We start from the raw sequence: 18,070 nt of genomic DNA on the forward strand, positions 1-18,070 counted from the left end.
TTGGAACTGCCTGCAACACAGGGATGGGTCTCTGGGATGGCAAGGGGGGGGGCCCTGAGTGATGGCCGGCGAAATCTTTTGTGTCAAAGACCACGTGGGCAGGCACAAGCAGGCAGGAGTAAAATGGACCCAATACATAGCGCGAGTGCTCCAAGACCATTAAGAGAGGGCGTGTCCTGGTTTGCACAGCAAGGGGAAGGCTCCCACCAAACTCTCCTTTTCAGGTGGAGATTTCTGCAGGCGGGTGGGGGAACGTCCACCTCAGCAAGTTTGTGCAAATTAGCAGAGGGATCAGGAGGGCCTTGCTCTCTTGCATCTGCACACCCCCACCCCCACCTCCCGCTCCCACCCCCAGGCCTTTCCTGCTTGCAACGGGTACCCTGAGGTTACCTGAGACCAAGCACGCCTTCCTCTTGTTCACTTCTAGGGCTCCTTCGAGGCCCCATCCTGACTTGGAGGCTGAAGGCTAACCCGATGGCAGGAATGAACACCCTCCTCTGAATTTGCCAGTGGGGAGACAACGAGGGAGAGAAGACCAACACAGGAGAGAGTTTCTGGAAAACCATGTTCATGTTTGACTTTCCCAAGAGCAAGGAAAGGGAACAAGACAAGTTTTAAAAATCTCTCTGGGTGTCTGTTCATCAAGACCTCCATACATCCCCTGCAATCCCAGGCTGCTGCCTGAGCCCACTGTGTTGCAAGAATCCCCATCCTCAACACACACACACACACACACACACACACACACACACACACACACACACACTCACTCACACACACACACACACACACACACACACACACACACACACACACACACACACACACACACACACACTCATTCATGTCCAGCGGACTGTGTTGCAAAAACTCATTTCTGTTCTCAGTCCCAAACAGGGAGACAAATTCAAGAAACTCTGCACTTGCATTCTGTGGATGTTTTCCCTTTCCCTGCTCCCCAAGAATTCTCTGTCCCCCCCCCTCCTCTGCAGTCTTCCGATCAGCACAACCATATTCCCTCTTGGGTAAATCACTCCTGGGTGCCTGTGACCCCGTGGGAAAGATATGGAGCAGTCCAACGCCCGAGATGGAATCAGCTGCCGTCCACAGATCAGACCACGTGAGAAGCTTCCAACACTCACTCACCCAGACACACCCAGACACACCCAGACACACCCAGACACACCCAGACACACACACACACACACACACACACACACACACACAGAGTTCCCAAAGATGAACAATTTTCAGAACTCAAAAAGAAAATAACGGTGGAACAAAAATTTTCACCAAAAAAAATCCATGAAATCAGTCTCTTGAGGTCATCGGTTTCAGGGGAGGCTGAAGTATAAAGTCCAGACTTCAAGAAGCTCTAAAGCTCACCTCAAAATCCACAGAGGAATCATGCCAAACACATCCAGTTCTGAACATGTGAAGATCAAACCGAGGGTTCCAAGTCAGATTTCAAATATAGACTTTGCTTCAGTGCTCGTTAAAAACGTTCATTAAAAACCAGTCTATTCTGAGTCCTGTTTCTTCCCCAGTGATTCCTGGTTGGGGGGGGGGGTTCTGGTTTTTGTGCACTTCCCAGGGGCCCCCTCCTTAAGAACTCAAGACTCCACGCCAGCCTCGAGGACCAAGGGGCCTGGGGGGGGTGGGCAAGGCTCCTCCTCACTGGGCTGCACTTTATTCCACCCAACAGAAAGAAGGGGGCCACCTTTTGCCTCCCCCCTTTCTTGGCACGGACCCCTACTGAAGCAGGCAGCGAGCGCCCCCCCCAACCAAAGCACGTCCATTCCTGCCAGCGAGGCTTTGCCCCTTCTGTACAAGGATTCCACAGGCCTGCAACTCCAGTACGTGCGAACGCACCTCCCAACACCGCCTTTCCCCGGAAACAGCTCCTTCTCAGCCGGTGGGCAGAAAGCAGGCTGCTGGGAGGCCAAACGAGGTCGTGGCTCAGTCTGAGAAGGGCAAGGACCAGGATGGAGGAAGAGGCTGCAGGGTGGCTGGCGCCGGCCGGCCGTGTCCGCAGCAGAGGCAAGAATCAGGCGAGGATCCGGCCGCCACTGTAGGAAGCCGCTCCCTCTTCCCTTGGTGGCCCGATCGGAGGGGGCAGGCTCAAACACCCCCCCTCACATCATGATGTGCCTCCGGCGGTGCAGAGCCAGGTGGTCGGAGCGCGAGAAGCTGCGGTCACAGTCCGAACAGCGGAACGGCTTGATGCCGGTGTGCTTCCGGAAATGCCGGGTCAGCTCGTCCGAGCGAGCAAACTTCCAGGGACAGCCTTCCCAGGTGCACTTGTAGGGCTTTTCTCCTGAGGGGGGGGTGACAGAGAAATGGGGAGAAATTAGGATTTCTCTGTGGGTGGCTGCCTGCCCAGAAGACTCAGGCAGCCATCAGAGATGTCAGAACTCCAGAAGCAACAGAGGAGGCACCCTCCCCAGGTGATACTGTATGTGCAGGGGGGGGGAGAAGCCCCTCCGACTCAGTGGTTTCAGTCTCTGGCTGCTGACCCAGAGAGCCAGCGAGAAAAGCCAGCCTGTGTGGCCTTGGGCGAGCTGCACAACCCCAGGGCGCCTCCAGGGTCGACCCCTTCTGAGGATTCTCTCTCCGGAATACCCTGAAAAGCGTTGCCACAAGTTGGCATCACACATGTGCAAAACGGAGGCTGCCAGCCGATGCTCCTGGGAGCCTCACAAGGGCCGCCCGGCTGCAAATGGATACGATATGTTGGGTGGCTGGTGCGAAGAAATGGAAAGTGATGGAAAGCCCCCCCCCTCCCCGCTGTGGGCCAGCCAAGGAGGGGGGAGGAGTTGCTAGGATACCACCAGGGCTGAAAAGATTTCCAACCTGGAGGAGGGAACAGGTTGCTAGGAGACCTGTGTGGGCAGAGCCCAAGGATCGGATGGGTTGCTAGGAAGGCTCCGCTGTGTTGCCCACCAGCCCCTCCGGATCTGAACCGCAGGCACCAGAGCAGAGCCTTCCTCCCCCCCCCCAAGAAGGAAGCGAGCTCGAGTTGTCGGCAAGGGAATGCTGCCCCTCCTCTCTCCGATGATGAGCACGTGGGGGGGGGCGGAGCGGGGCCAGTTTGTGCTGGAAGGGGCTGCACTTCCTGGAGCGCTCCTTCCCCTCTTGTGAAACTTGCTCCGGCTGGGAGGATCTCCTCCGACCCAGGGCTCATAAATGGAGCTCCTTCAGACGACACCTTCCCATATCCTCAGCTAGCAGGACCAGACTCAAAAAAAGAGAGGAATTTTCCTGGGCTCTGCTCCCTTCACTGGTCGCATTTAGGGCTGAGAAGAGGGGCAGAAAGAAGGCTTCCTGGGAAAACTTTGGTTTTGGTCAAATAATTTAAAAAACTGGAGGGGGGGGGAGTGTCCACTCCAGAATGGGAGAGCTGTCGGTGGTTTCCAGAAAGGAAACCCCAAAAGGGGAGGCTGGTGATGCGGCAGGTCACAGGCCAGGTCCCTGCTTTCCACGCGCAGAGTTCAACCTCTCACCTCTCTTAGATCTGCACTAGGATTCCTTCGAGTTAGAAGCAGGGCGAGCCACATGGGGCCACGCAGGGCCTTGCTTCCCACACCAACGCAATCACAGCCCTCTTCTGGACACCCAGAATACAAAGGACCACAAAAGATCTGGAAAGGGGCATTTTGTTGTCCCAGGGAACACTTCCTCCCCCCCCCCAAAAAGGCCCCCCCAGAGCTCCCTCCCCCCACCCCACCTGCCAGCAAGCAAGGCACCCACCGGTGTGTATCCGCCGATGGGCTTTCAGGTGGGAGCTCTTGGTGTAGACTTTGTTGCAACCCTCAAAGTCACACTGGTGGATCCGCCTCTTCTTGAGGTCAGGAGACTCTGCCCATTGCATCCGTCCGGCCGCCGAGGACCTGGACAAGGAGGGAAAGAAAGGAGGGGTCAAGGAGAGGAAAGCAAAGGCCACCTTAATGGCCCTTTGCCCTGCCACGGCTTCTGTAGCTCAGAACAGCCCCGAACACCAGGCACTGCCAGGGCCCGGCGCTAACTCTCTCTCTCTCTCTCTCTCTCTCTCTCTGTGCCATGCCTGGACTGAGCTCCACCCGCCCGCCCACAGACAGACTCAGACAGGGATCATCCTCAACAATGGGTGGCCAGAAAGGGGTTAGGGGTGAACGCATGGCCAGCGGCGTATATCTTGGACCACCAGATACACCGGAACCGTGGCCAGAGCAGGAGGGGAACAGAGGGTCAGCTGCGACAGTCATCCGGGGTATAACAAGGGATGTTATGTTTATCCTACACAACACATCAACCTTTTTGGTAACAAAAGTGCAATGAAGTTACAACTTAAAAGTAAACACAAATAAAAACCACACTATGGGCGTGACAGGAAAGATTTTCAAGCTACTTTTTTTTTTAAAAAACTGTGCTTTTAAAAAAGAATTTTAAAACTAATTATTTTACATTTTATAATATTCCTTTCTCAACGCTGTGGATCTTTTAAAAAGAAGAAACAGAGAGCCACTAGAAATGCAACAAGCAACTCACCAAGTTACCGTGTGAATGCTTCCACAAGGAACAAAGAGTTATTTTCAAGAGGCGTGACAAAAGGGCCGTGCGTTTTGGCAAAGGAGCCTCCCCTGAACTTTGCCCCCTTCCCGGGCACCCCCCCCGCAGGGCTCCCTGCCTGCCTACCTGCCTTCTTTCTCCCCCCTAACCTTTCTCCCCCAAAGCAGAAGGATCTGGACGTGATCCCCACCACTCACTCTCTCTGGAGGTCGGACAAGGAGGGCTGACCGCTTTCCGAGGCACTGGTCTCGCTGTCGCTGTTCACCTCAACGGGACACATGGAACTGGGGTCAACTTTCACTGCAGAGAGAACGGAGAGCCAGGAGTGAGAGACACGGCGGGCAGGCGGGTGGGCAGGCAGGTAGCCAGGCAAGCTGCAACTTTGGGGCAGGTGAACAGGGCCATGCCAGTGTACGAGGGGCTGCTGTGGACAGCAGAGGCAGACGCCCAACATGACCAGCCAGAAAACACCTTCGGCCTCCACAGAGTGCCCCCTAAAGACCATCCCCCCAACTCCACTGCATGTTCCTCCATCTGGAACGGTGTTTTTCCGGTTGTTATATGTCTGCAAAAGGCTCGGCCTTCTTTTATACCTTTCGACAGATATAGGAGGGGAAGGAGTGGTTCCGTTCCTTCCACCTGGAGGCAGCCCCGTGGCTTCCTCCCCTGGACCCCACCCTCCAGCCCCACACAAGGGGCAGTGGAGGGAAGCAGGCCTTACCAGAACCGGCGTTCTTGCCGTCGCCCCCAATGAGGGGCACGGTGATCGCGGCCGTGACCCCATCGCTGGGCATGGTCGTGTACACCACCGGCAGGGACTGCACCACCACCGGGATGGTCTGGAGGCTGCCCATCTTGCTGGGCAGGTTGACGGAGGGGATGGTGTGGATGACGTGGAGGATCTGCTGCCCGCCGCTGCCCTGGGTGGAGGCGAGGATGGAGCCCGGGGAGAGCACCGCCGGGATGGCCGAAGAGGAGCCCAGCCCCGTGGGCGACAGGGAGACCACGGGGGCCTGGACGGGCGGGGTGGCCAGCTTGGGCGAGGAGCGGACGGAGGAAGGCAGCGAGGAGGAGGACGAGGAGGAGGCGGAGGAGGACGAGGAGGAGGAGGCGGGAGGCAACAGGGAGGCCTTGGGCTTGTTGAGGGAGAGGTCCACCGGCTCGGCCTGGGGCTGGTTGCCATCGCTGGCCAGGAGCTCCTCAGGCGGCTCCGTCTTGATGTCACTCAACAGCACCGGCGGCTCGATGGAGCTGCCCTCCAGCAGCGAGGAGGAACTCATCTTGGTCACAGCCCGGCCGTGGGCCACGCCGGCAGCCTGGAAGGGAAGGGAGCCAGCGGTCAGACATTCCTCCCCGGACAGCAGGAGAGGCGACCGCATTACCAGAGCCTCCCATGCGAGGGAGCCCGTCCGGCACAAACGCCGGCCCTGCCGGGCAAGAGGGGAGGGACACCCACCCACCACCACTTGAACGTAAAAACTTCCCTTTTGAGACCACAACTCCTGCACGGGTTAAGAGTGGCTCTGCTGGCCAGGGGATGCTGGGGATTGTAGTCCCCAAAGGGACCATGTCTAGACTCTTGGAAGGGGGGATGAGGGGAATCAGAAAAAGGGAAGCTGGGCAGCCTGGCAGGACAGACCCGCAGAGGAGGGCTTCTCACTGGAAGCTCTTGCCTTCGGAAACTCTGCCAGGAAACACACACATGCACGCACACACACACACACACAGAGAGAGAGAGAGAGAGAGAGAGAGAGAGAGAAGCAGGCCCAGGCTGCAAAACTGGAAGCTGCTGGACTGGTGTGGCTCCTTCTGACAAAGGAGGACGCGGGGACACAGTCGTCGTTGGTTTCACAAGGCAAACCCAAAGAGAGGACTCCTGCTCGTGTGTAAAGCTGGAGCAGCCCCAAGGGGTGACCTCCAAACCCAGATGACTCCTGACTGTGTTGGAGGTGTGTGTGTGTGTGTGTGTGTGTGTGTGTGTGTGTGTGTGTGTGTGTGTGTGTGTGTGTGTGTGTGTGTGTTTGGGGGTGGGGGAAGTGCCCTGGCCTGCAGGGGAATGGAAAAAGCCACCCAGAAGCTGCTGCGCCGGCTACCCTTGTACAGCAGGAGTGGGGTGGGGGTGGGTATCCCAAGGGCCAGCAGCTTTGGACCTGTTTTGGGGGCAGCAGGTGGGGTGGGGGGGTCAAGACGTGTGAGAGGCATGGCGTTCTCTCTCCTGCCCACCCCCCTCCCATCATGGTCCCAGGGTCCCTGAATGGGCAGAGCAGCCACCAGCAATCCAAGCAGACTTATTTATAGCTTTGCAGGGCCAGCCCCTTCCAATGTGGGGGCGGGGGGCCGAGGGGGGGGCAGGGATGGAGGTGATCCATGGCAGGAGGTGCTTTGGGAATTAAAAGCTGGAGAGGCGGGTGGGGTGGGGTTTGGGAGTCAACCTTGGCATTTCCGGCGGCCAGGGAGGCTTGGCACGGAGCCCTCTCCTCCTTGGGAAGGCGAGCGGTGGGGGCAGCCTGAAGGACAAAGGGCCCCTCCCCCTGGGCGGAGGCAACAAAGAGCGGGGATCACACGGGGGGGGGGTGCCTGGAAGAGGGCCCCCCTCCCTCCCTCCCTCCCTCCAGAACAACGAAGCACAGAGGAAGAAAGAGGAGGGGACCCTCGGCTCCCTCTTCTCAGGCCCACCCACCCACCCGTTGGGCTCTCTGCCCTGTGGCTCCCCTTCCAGGCCCTTGAGGGTTGGCGCGCTCGCTCGCTCTCTGGCGGTATCCAGGGCTTGGGGCTTGGCACCCCGCTGGCCCCTCCCGCAGAAGACAAGGCCAGATCTGAGCAGCCGAGCGGCAGCCCCGGGTGGCCCTCCAGCCAGGAGGGAGGAAACACACGCCCTGGAAGGCAAAGGCGGGCCGGACTGAGGCGGGACTCAGGCTGGGCCTCCCTCCCTTCTTCCCCAAAGGCCAGGATTTCTGTTAGATGCTCCTTTGGGACTTTGCTTTTTCAAGGCAGGTTATAATACCAGATAACTTCAAATTCCCCCTCCAAAAAAATCTAACCCAATATAGGCATGTGCATGAGCATGGGGGCGCCTCTACAAGGACTGCCTTCTTTTGCACCAAGGCTGTAAAGCCTTTTCTCCCTCGATGCTGGCCAGCCGGCCATGGGACCAAGGAAGGGAGGGGTCCCTTCAACATGTCACAGGTGGAGCTTCCTTCCCCCCCCCCCGATTCCACGGGATGGGACATGGCTGGAGACCACCCAGGACTCCCCACCGAAAAGGCAGCACAGGCTAAAGAGTCAGACCTTCCCATTTGGGGGCAGGCCTGAGCTGGCATGGATGGGGGGGGCAGCGCAAGTGGAGGGCTGGGCACCTGCTGACGGCGGCCCCCACCTGCTCTGTTCTGGTTCTGCTTTGGGCTTGCCTTGGGCTTGTGCTCTTAACCCGCATGCAATTCCTGTAACGTGTGGCAGATGCTTCTGACCTGCACGTGGTTAAGAAGCTGCCATGAGAAAGGCCTCCTCTCGACAAAGAGGGAAAGTGCTCCATTCGAACACAGATCGAGTCAAGAGTCACAAGAAAAGCAGCACACATGACCTCTGCAAGATGCCCAACGCCTTACAGGCAGTACCAGCCGCAGTCACTGGGCACAAAGGGGGCCTCTGGACAATCTCCTCATTCTTGGCATTTCGTATCTGGGGGCCACAGAGAGAAAGCAGCTCCAGGGGAGAACCTACTTCCGTGGACTTCCAGCTCCTAGCAACAGCCGGGCAGGCTTCAGCATAGACAGAATCTCACACCCCTCCACGCCTCTGCGCATACGTGCCTGCGCATGCACACACCAGGGAGCTGCTGCAAGGTGGACGACTAGCACCACTTCCTCCTTCCAGGAGGATCCACTGAGCAAGCCAGCCAACCGTGGGGCGCCCCTCCCACCTGTGCTTTGGGGAGAAGGGGACAGAGATGGGAGGGGCACCTGATGCCTACCCAAGCCTCCTCTCTTCTCTTCCTTTTAAGTGGGTGGGAGAGTAGAAAAGGGGGAGTTTGCTGAACAAAGACCCCCCCCTCCCCTCCACAAGGCAGGAAGGCACTGGGGGGGGCGCTGTTGCTACAGGAGCTGGTGGGAGTTTGCTGTTGCCTCCACCCAGGATTGGGCCATGAGGGGTGGGGGAGAGATGACACCTATTCCCCCCTCCAGGCAAGGAAAGGCAGCTATTTCTGGAAAGCCAGAGGGTTCATCAGCTGGACCAGCCTCCCTTAGTAGGGGTGGGAGGTAGGTGGAGGGGGGGAGAATTGCTTCCTGGGACCCTCAAGGCTTCCCTGGCCACTTGGGCAGCAGGGAGCCGGACACCTCCATGAACTAGTTGCCAGCAGGCTGGTTCCTTTCAGGGTGAGGGCCGGGCATCCCACCCATGCCCTGACAGAAGCTGCTGCCCTGGGAGCTTTACCCCACCCCCACCCCCACCCCCACCCCCGAAGCTCTGTGGTCAGCCCTTCCAGCTGGCAGCTCTCCTTGGGTAAACGGATGCTGCTTCCTTGATGTGCCCCCCCCCGCTCCGCTGGGCCAACGCTGAGCAATTGGGAACAGCTTGGCTTGTGTGGTGGGGGGCCACCAAGCACACCCACCCACACCCAGGGCACATGCATGGGGCTCAGTGGGGGAGTAGACCACCAGCTGGCCCTTCCAGGCCTGGCACATCGCCCGGCAGTGCCATGCCAAGCAGGGAGGAGAGAGAGAGAGGCAGGTGCTTGGCAGCCCCCGTCTCCTCTCTGGGGGGCCCTGGCCATGTGGAGCCCTTGCAGCGCTTGAAGATGGCAGGAGAAGAGTCCCAGCAAGGGGCACACGCACACACACCCCCGCCATCCCCTCCCTTCCCCAAGGGCCTCAGCTGTTCCCTCTGCCCACCAGCCTCCCGAGGACCCGCTGGGCTGGCCAGGCCAGGCTGGGCGTTCCCAAAGGTGCTCCCAAGAGCGGTTCAGCCACAAAAACAAGCCACGCCTGCGCCTCCCTCCCTCCCTCCCTCCCTCGGGCTGGCCCCAGGCAGGCGCGCCCTTCCCCCAGCAGCCTTGGGCCGCTGGCTCTCCTGTCCAGCCCTCCTCCCCAGGCCAACTCTTGGCTGCCTGGCTTGCTGGCCACTCCGCTCTCCCTCTCCAGGCTGGCCTCCTTGCGCCTTCCCTCCCTCCCTCCCTCCCTCCCTCCCTCCCTCCCAGGGAAGGACCCAAGACAAAAGGGCCCCAGTTCCATCCTGCTGCCGGCCTTCCTGGCCTGCCGTCCCCCAGGCAGAGAGGGCAGGCGCCCTTTCTCTCTCTCTGTGTGTGCGCCTGCATGTGGAAGGTTCCCACTCACTCTTGCTGGGTCTGCATCGGCTTCCCACATATGAATGGGGGGGGGAACGGATGGGGGGAGGCCTGCCTTGCAGGGACTGTGCCCAGGGGGCAGGAAATAGGGGCAGGCCTTTATGGGAGTTGGTTGATGCCCCTTTCCCCCTTGGGATGTCAGGACCTTTGAACTGGAAACTGGGAGAAAGAGCGGACAGGATTGAAGGGTCAGGGGGAGGCAGTGACCCCAGGGCAGCAGCTGCGCTGCTGAGTCCCCTGGAATCCTTCTCCCCCTGCCCCGTCCTCCGCCAGGAAGCCTCCAAAGGCCTCCAAAACCCACCCAGGAGCCAAACAAACACCAAATACTCAGCCCACCCCTCTTCTTGCTAGCTGACCAGGCACAGGCCGACTCCACTCTCCCTGAACCCCCCCTCCCCGCGTGGGCTCCTCAGTTACCCAGAACAGCTGGATAGTGCAGTGGCTTAGGCCTCCAGCTGGGAGCCAGAGGTTGGGAGTTCGATTCCCCCCCCCCCGAGCCTCCTTGACAAGAGATGGACTGGATGATCCAGAGGGTCCCTTTCCAGCTCTGCTGCTCAAAGGTGGTGGTGGTGGTTGTTAGGTGACCCGCCAAGGGGCAAGGAGGCACTGACTGGCCAACAGGAGGGTTGGGGTGAATGCCTTCACCTACTGTGGAGGGGGGGGATTCAAAGAGCAGCCCTACAGATGTGGTGGCACCCAAGCCTCCCTCAGCCTGAAGCAATGGGGAGAAATGTAGGGAGCAGCTGGTCTCCCCCCCCACACCTGGAAAATCGCCCTTTGTTCCATTGGGCTTCTTCCCTCAACCTGCCTCCCCCCCCCCTCCCCCCGTTCCAGGGTGTGATCCAGGAGAAAGCTCAGCTCAGCTCAGCCAGGGCAACCAGGGAGTCAGGACGCCCTGCTGAGCGGGACCCCTCCCCCTTCAGTGAGCTTTCTCCACTGCCCTACAAGGCTGGCGTTCCTCTCCTCTCCCCTCCCAGCACCCAGAAGTCCAAAGACACAAGGGGTGGGCGCAGGAAATGCCTCCAGCAGCCCCCAGTCAGGAAGGCAGCGCGCCTGAAAGGGGGGGGGGGGCGGTGGCGGCTGTGGCGGCTTTGTCCAGGAGGCAGGGAAGGGGAGGTAGGGCTCCAGAACGCCACTGCTCCTCCTCCTCCTCCAGGTTTGCCTGGGAAGGGAGGGCTCCTCTGGAAACCACGCCACCCCCACCCCTTAACGCCGTTTGGCTGGATGGCCTCCTTCCCGAGGCGGCGGGCGAGCAGTCCTCCTGCCCTGGCCTCTTCCTCTTCCCAGGGCGAGGGTGGCTCCCTGCAACCGGCTGGGGAAGCCTCCAGCCCGGCGTGTGCAGGTCCGCTCACGCACCAGGCTGCGGCGCCCCTCCTGGCTGGGCGTGTGTGCACTGGAGCGCTTTCACCGCCACCCAGCTCAGCTCCCTCGGTCCCGCCTCAGGCAGCTCTGCCTAAGTCGGCGGCAGCAGGAAGGGAGGGACGGGAGGGACAGGGCTGGCAGAAGTCTGCCCAGGGCGGGACGGTCCATCCACGCCCCCTCCTTCCCAGGGACAGAGAGCCCTGGCGCCAGCTGTTTAAAGGCCACCCGCCGCTTAACTCCTTCCTGGCCGGACTGGAAAACATCAGCACCAAGGAGGATTCTGAAATCACCCGCAGCAGGGGCCCGTCCACAGAAGGGCGCAAAACAGCCAGCAGATCACCACGACACCCCCTGGACGCATCCACGGCTCACCATGCCAGCACTGGCACAGTGCCCGAGACTAAACCAGGTGGGGAGAAGGTAAAGCAGACCCCGTAAAGATCCCCTCCCATGCCCTAAACTATATCGCTGAGATGACCAGTCAGGGCTAAGCCTTTCTGGCACCGTTCCTGCATTCCTCAGCTGGGATACCTGTTCCAGTTCCAACCACTGGTTGCTAAATAACCACGGTTACCTTGAAGACCCAAGTTTGGAGGTTCTGCATTTTAGTCTGCCCCCCCCCCCCGTCCCCCGTGTCACCCTCTCAACTCTACGGATGCCATCAAGGTCTTGACACAGAAGATATAAGGGAAGTGATGCTTCCCCCAACCCCATCACCAAATGGCATCATCATTCATTATTCCAGGTATCACAAGACTCTTTGCTTTTGCTGAAATAAAGAAAAGTTAAGAGTAATCCTAAGCAAAACTATTGTGCAGAAGGGCTGAAAGTCAGGCCTGCAGCAAAATCAACCAAGGCCAAAGCTTACATATATTTTTTTAACTCTATGCCTTTGACCCAGAGCCCCACATACTGGATCTCAATGTTCAGCTGAAAAACCCAAGCGGATCATGCACAGGGCTTCAGAATTAGACGGAGATAAATCATTTAATTCAGACTGGCCTGGAGCAGGGTCCTGGTAGGGGGGAGGGGGGGGAAGCCTCTTAGTAGTAATATCACAGCTTGCACGAAACATAACTAGCCAGCCGTACCTGGCTGCAACAGGCAGCTTCACAAGCCGAGAGCACCAACTGAAGGCGACATATCCAATTAATGAGCTGATGAGAGAGATGTTTACTGGCTGCTGGCCTTGTTTTGTTAGGAGAGCTGACTTGCATCTGGGTTGGGCGGACACGCCTCTGGTGCCACGCCTCGGGTGCGAAGCAAAGAGAGGTCACAGAAAGGCCTGGCACCCCAAGGGGCCAGAGATGGCTCTGCTGTCCAGGCCAAAAGTATAATAAACATCACCACGTTGGAAGGTAGGGGAGAGGGAAGATAAGGTGCAGGGGTCAAGGGGACTCCCGAGTCCAGCATTTCATAGCTATCAAGACCCCTTTGGGAAATGCACAAAGGCAGCAGGAACACTAGAGCATCCGCTCACTGTTTGCTGCCAGGCAGGCAAGGAGCAGCTAGTATTTCTCAGATCTGCTGCTTCCGAAAGTGGAAGCTCTACTAAATTGTCAAAGGGACTTCCTATTAACAGGCAGAAGGGGAGAGCAACCGCCAGCCAAGGGCCCTGTCCTGCTGAGCAGCCTCAGCCGCAGATGGGACCGGCTGGCTCCGCAGCTTGATCTTTCCGACCTCTCTCTGTGCCAAGCCTGCGGCGCTCCGCCTGTCCCGCTCTTCGCCCTCCACAAGCCCCGGCCCGCACGGCCGGCAGTCAGGGATCATGGAGATTGTAGTCCAGAACCACTCGGGGGGGGGGGCTTACTGGGGGCCCCACCGGAGGGGAACCCTGTTGGCGGTCCGTGGAGGGGCCCCTCGGCCGGGCTTCCTTTTCGAGGAAGCGGCGAGGGGAGAGCGGGCAGGCAGGTCTCGCCCGCCCCGCGTCGGGGCCGGGGAACGTCCCGTCTCGGCAGCACCCTGGCCCCCGGCCGACCCGCAACTCCCCCCCCCCGACCCGCTCCGCTCTCCCCGGCTCACTCACCGCCCAGGGCCCGTTGGCGGCACTCATCCCTTCGGCGGGGAGGATCATCCCGGCGAGCCCGGCGAGAGGCGGTCCGGCAGGCGAGATCGGCCGGGCGATCGGTGCCTCCCTCGGCCGCTCGGTCCGTCGCCCCGTCCGCCTGCTCCTGCGCCTGGGCCGGACTGCGCGCGCCGGCGCCTGCCCGGGTGGGTGGGTGGGTTGGGTGTGCCCCGTTGGGCGGCCCCACCCTGGGGCGGGGACCTGCCGGGCGAGGCCGGGCCGGGCCAGGCCAGGCCAGGCGAGCGCCTGCCTGCCTGCCTGCCTGCCAAGGAGGGGCGAGGGGGCGGGCGGCCACCGGCAGCTCCTCCCAGCCCGGCCCGGCTCGGCCCCCGCGCACCCTCTCTCCCTCCCTCCTTCCCTTCTCCCGCGGGTGGAAAGTGGGTCACTCGCTGGCTCCGCTACCGAGGGAGGGAGGGAGGGAGCGTTGCGAGGAGGGGCACCCGCCCCGGTGCGCCTCCGTTGGGCGAGGAGCCAAGGCAGGGCACGGCAACGCAGCCTCGCCTCCTCCGCTCTTTGCCGAGCCCCGAGCGAGCGAGCGAGCGAGCGGGGGAGGGGGGGTTATCTTTGCCCGAGCAGCGTGCGTCACGCATTCACACGTGCTCCTTCGGCCCGCGTGTCCCGCGGCCTCTCCAGCGCCGGACAACGCTTCCCCCTCTCCCCGGGACTCTGCGCTCGCAGGCAGACCGGCTCCAGGAGTCGAGGGACTCCCGTGCGGCTGAAGAAGAAGCCTGGGAGACGCGGAAGCTTGCGCGGAGCGGGCCAGCACGCGGCCTCTGCTCTTTGGGCTTAGGGACCTCCAGCAGGGCCCGAGGAGGAGGTGGGGGGCCGGCCGGGGCCGCCTCGCTCCCTCCTCCGTCCTGTCTCTCGATCTGCACCGGGGAGAGGGCGGCGTTCCGACCTCTTCCCTCTTGGCCCGTGGGTCCACGTTAGGTCATTCCACACACACCCGCCCGCACACACGCACACCCACACCCCGCAGTCTCCTGGTGCCTGAACCGCTTTTAGGGGGCGCAAGGCTTCCTTGAAGGGCAGCCCCTCTCTTCCGAAGCAGGAGACACACAGCCTCGGCGGAGGCCCCGCTCCACGCACAGCTCCCCGAAAGGGTCGGGTTGGCCTTTCGGGGGGGGGGGGGCAACGCTGCAGTGGTGGCTCCCCCCCCCGCGTATCTGTCCACAGATGGTGCATGAGGGGTGGGTGGGAGAGAAGCGGCCCCACCCTCTGGGGAAGCTGCTCCACCGGAGGGGCGGCTGCTCGCCCGGCAGGCAGGCAGGCAGGCAGGCGGGCCAGGAATGAAAAGAGAGCAGCAGCAGCTCCACCCGCCCAGCCCGCCCAGCCCCAGAGCAAACAAAACCTTGAAGAGGCCCAGCTTGGGGGTGGGGGTGGGGGGGGGAAGAGATGGGGAAGGCTGGGGGTGGGGCAGGGGAGAGACGAAGGGAGTGGGGCCTGTTCATTAGTTATGGGCAGCAGGGAGGGAGGGATCGGGGTGCCCCCCCCCAGCGCTGGGCAACAGCTTGTCCGTCCAGAACAGAAGGGACCAAACTGGGCCCAGCCGGGCTTGGCTCCTTCCCCAGGACAGATGGGGCTGCAGTGCCAGGACTGGTGGCACAGGAGGGCTACGGCCACGTCAACATCCTGGCACCAGTCACACCTCTCCCCATTCACCCACCCATTCACCCCTGCCAAAGGCAGAGTCCAGTGTGAATAACAAGGAGGAGGAGGAGGAGGAGGAAGAGGGTGCCTTTGTGGTTTATTTCCCCCTCTCTGGGTGGCAGCCAGAGGCAGCCATCTGGGCCAGGGAGCGGGGAGGTGAGCCTCACAAGCCATGGGGCCCGAGGAGGAGGAGCCGAGTCCAAACGCCACCCAATGTACCACCGCGCTGAGCATACCCAACCTAGTCTCTGGCCCTGGGGTCATTCCTGGGTAAAGAACCTGCCACGGAATACCTGGGATGTTCAGGTCAGGCTGGAGAGCCCCTGCGGCTGCTGGTCAGAGCTGACATTATGGGGCTGGAGGGGCCAAGTATTTGGCTTAGTCTCCACTGGCTTCCCAGGTCCCTAAAATGCAAGAGCAGGATCAACAGAGTTTAGCCCGAGACAGAACAGGGACTTTCTCTCTCTCTCTCTCTCTCTCTCTCTGTGTGTGTGTGTGTGTGTGTGTGTGTGTGTGTGTGTGTGTGTGTGTGTGTGTGTGTGTGTGTGTGAGAGAGAGAGAGAGAGAGAGAGAGAGAGCTGCCCCCTTTAAGTCAGCACACACACACACACCCCGAAGCTTCCCCCTCACTGCTCCAGCGGTGTGCTCTCCAGCCCAGCTGACACAGGGTGGGCAAACAGAAGCCCCCTCCCCAGCTACAGTTCACGATCCTTGGCCATTAGCCATGCCCAAGGGCTCCAGCCTCCCAGATTTCCCTTACAGGGCTTGGGAAAACCCGTGGAATCATCTTCCAAAGAAAAGGGGGAGGATCAACCAGCCTCTCGGCTACCCTACTTTCAAAGCTCAGGATTTAAAGTCTCGACCACATTTCCACACTGGTGTAAACCCGCTGGGGTTAAGTCTTCTGAACACGTTCAACCCCATCAAAGGGGTCATTGTCTGGACCCAAAGCTGGCATTCTGCCCCCCTTGCCCACAACCAGGTGGTGAATGGCACACCCTGCCCGCTAACTGGGCGTCCATCCAGCTGCCCTCATTAACTGCCTTGTGCCTGGGACCCAGTCCTGCCACCCTGGCTACAGCCAGCTATTTATCGGTGGTTCTCCAAAGTTACAGCTCTGCAGAGTTTGGAGAAGATACTTTTGTCATCTTTAAAATAAAAACAAACAAAGAAAGAAAAAGGAATGTATAAGCCCTGCGTCTGTCCTGGAGTTAGTCAGCAGGAGTAGCAGGTCTGCAGGAATCATCATCATCGTCACCAGTAACATCAGGAAGCTGGAGAGACACTTGCCCTCTACCCTTGGTGGGTGTGGGACCAACCTTCTAATCTCTCAGGAGGGGACACTGCCGGGCAAGACCTCCCTGCCTCCCACTCTACCTGCAAGGGTGGGAGCAGAAGGTCCTTGAGAGCTGCCAGATTCCCGCTCCCCATCGTCCCTAGCCTGCCGCTGCCAAGGGCAAGGGGCAAGGGGGGGAGGGGGTTGCAGCCCAGTGACCTCTGGAGGGCCGCCTGTGGCCCATCCCTGCTCTGCTGAGCTTGCAAAGAGAGCCCTTCTGAGGTGGAGGGGATGGATCCGGGCAATGATGTGGTTTCATATTCACCACCACAGCCTCCTCAACCACTTTGGGGCATCATGTCCTCATTAAGCTTGGAGCAGCGGCACATCGGTGCGTATGTAGGTTTTGCTATTGGTGCCAAGAGAGATGCTTGTGAAGAGGTTTAAATGGAAGGATCTATGGAGGGAGTCAAGTCATTGTCACAAAGGGCTCTGTGAACAGAGGCCGGCGTGGAAGCTTGCTTCTAACCCTCCCTAGGTACCTGTCGCTCCATGCATGGTGCCCCCTTTCCCCCTTTCCTAAGAAGAGCTAGCCGAGGTTGGCTCTGTGAGTACAAAAGGGGGGAGGCTCACCCAGAAGATGCACAGCAGACAGGGGCCCCGTTTCCATCCCTCTCATAACCTGGGCCACCCCACCCCACCCCCGTGCACTGCCATTGCTGCCACCAACAGAGGAAAAGGACACCCTGTGGAACCAGCAGCAGCACTCACAGGAGTGGCTGCCCCAGATTTCATGAATTGGTTCTCCCCGCCTGTTGTGGGGCAGTTTCCTGGTTTCCTTAGCCAGCATCTGGTCCAGGCCAATGAACCTCTTCTGGGGTGCGCCAGCCGTTGCTGGTGAGGGAAGGGGGGGAACTGCCCCAGCCCAGCCCAGCCCAGGGGAGGGGGGAGGGAGAGCTGGCCCGACAGGAAAGAATTCCGGGTATTCCAGGTCAGGTGTGGAAAAACTCTCTTTGTGGGAAGGAGACATCCTGCCAGACCCTCTTCCTTCCCAGTCTGTTGGGGGGGTCCGCAGGCATCGGAGCCCAAAGAGGCTTCAGGCAAAAGCTGAGGGGCAACACAGAGGTGCAAAGTGCAGCCAGAGAGGGTCCTGGCGTGCGCCTATGTGGCTTCCCTTTGCTTTTGACACCTAAGGGTCTACTCTATGTGCATAACAGATACAGCTGGAGATAAACAAGCCTGCACACACACACACACATGCTTGCTATGGGGGGGGGGGCTGGTGGCTGGTGGGCCTTTCTGGGTAGACGCCACCACAAGCCATGCCTGCAGCAGGTGCACGGAAGCCCCACCCGGCGGCCTCTCTGGCAAGAGGGGCTTCCCTCCCTCCCTCCCTCCAAGGCTTCCTCCTGCCAAAGTGCCAGAGGCCCCACAAGTCTACGCTGCTGCTGGGAGACAGCGAGGCACTGGCCAATAGCTACATGGGTGCCCACCTCACTGACGGGGACGGGGGGTGGTTGTGGTGGCAACCAACACCAAAGGCCAGCAGGGTGCTAGGAGCGAGTGGGAGGACCATTTCTTTGCTGCCATGATGTGTCAAAAACTCCCCCACCTTGCCGTCCTCTGCTTTCCTCTTGTGCAGACCTGCAGGACTGGAAGCATGGCGCCCCTTGAACATGGGAGGGAGCAGCTTGAAGGTGCCCGTCTTTCCAGGCTCCCTGTGGGTGCACCTGCGCCCAGGGAAAAGAGGAGACAGGAGAGAGCGGGCAGGCCCGTGCCCACAGCAGCGACACAAGGCACACAGCAAAACCCCAGGGCTAGCTTCCAC

At 60.2% G+C, this 18,070-nt stretch overlaps 1 protein-coding gene across 4 annotated transcripts in view; it reads right to left on the reverse strand.

The window, feature by feature from the left end:
• Positions 1–551: 551 nt before the first annotated feature.
• The window catches only part of KLF8 (KLF transcription factor 8), a 42,953-nt gene continuing 25,434 nt past the window's right edge, over positions 552–18,070 (reverse strand). For 3 of the 4 annotated variants that reach the window (XM_072981327.2, XM_078380623.1, XM_072981329.2), the window contains 4 exons: positions 5,270–5,864; positions 4,746–4,848; positions 3,751–3,890; positions 552–2,317 (listed from right to left, as the gene is read on the reverse strand). In XM_072981327.2, the coding sequence (XP_072837428.1) occupies positions 2,136–2,317; positions 3,751–3,890; positions 4,746–4,848; positions 5,270–5,828 (984 nt within the window). In that variant the 5' untranslated portion in view covers positions 5,829–5,864 and the 3' untranslated portion in view covers positions 552–2,135. Of the gene's footprint in view, positions 2,318–3,750; positions 3,891–4,745; positions 4,849–5,269; positions 5,865–13,277; positions 13,602–18,070 lie in introns of those variants that run through there. The other variant, XM_072981330.2, reaches the window with a different exon arrangement.

This window comes from Pogona vitticeps, chromosome 11 (genome assembly GCF_051106095.1).
Source record: "Pogona vitticeps strain Pit_001003342236 chromosome 11, PviZW2.1, whole genome shotgun sequence".
Lineage (NCBI taxonomy): Eukaryota > Metazoa > Chordata > Lepidosauria > Squamata > Agamidae > Pogona > Pogona vitticeps.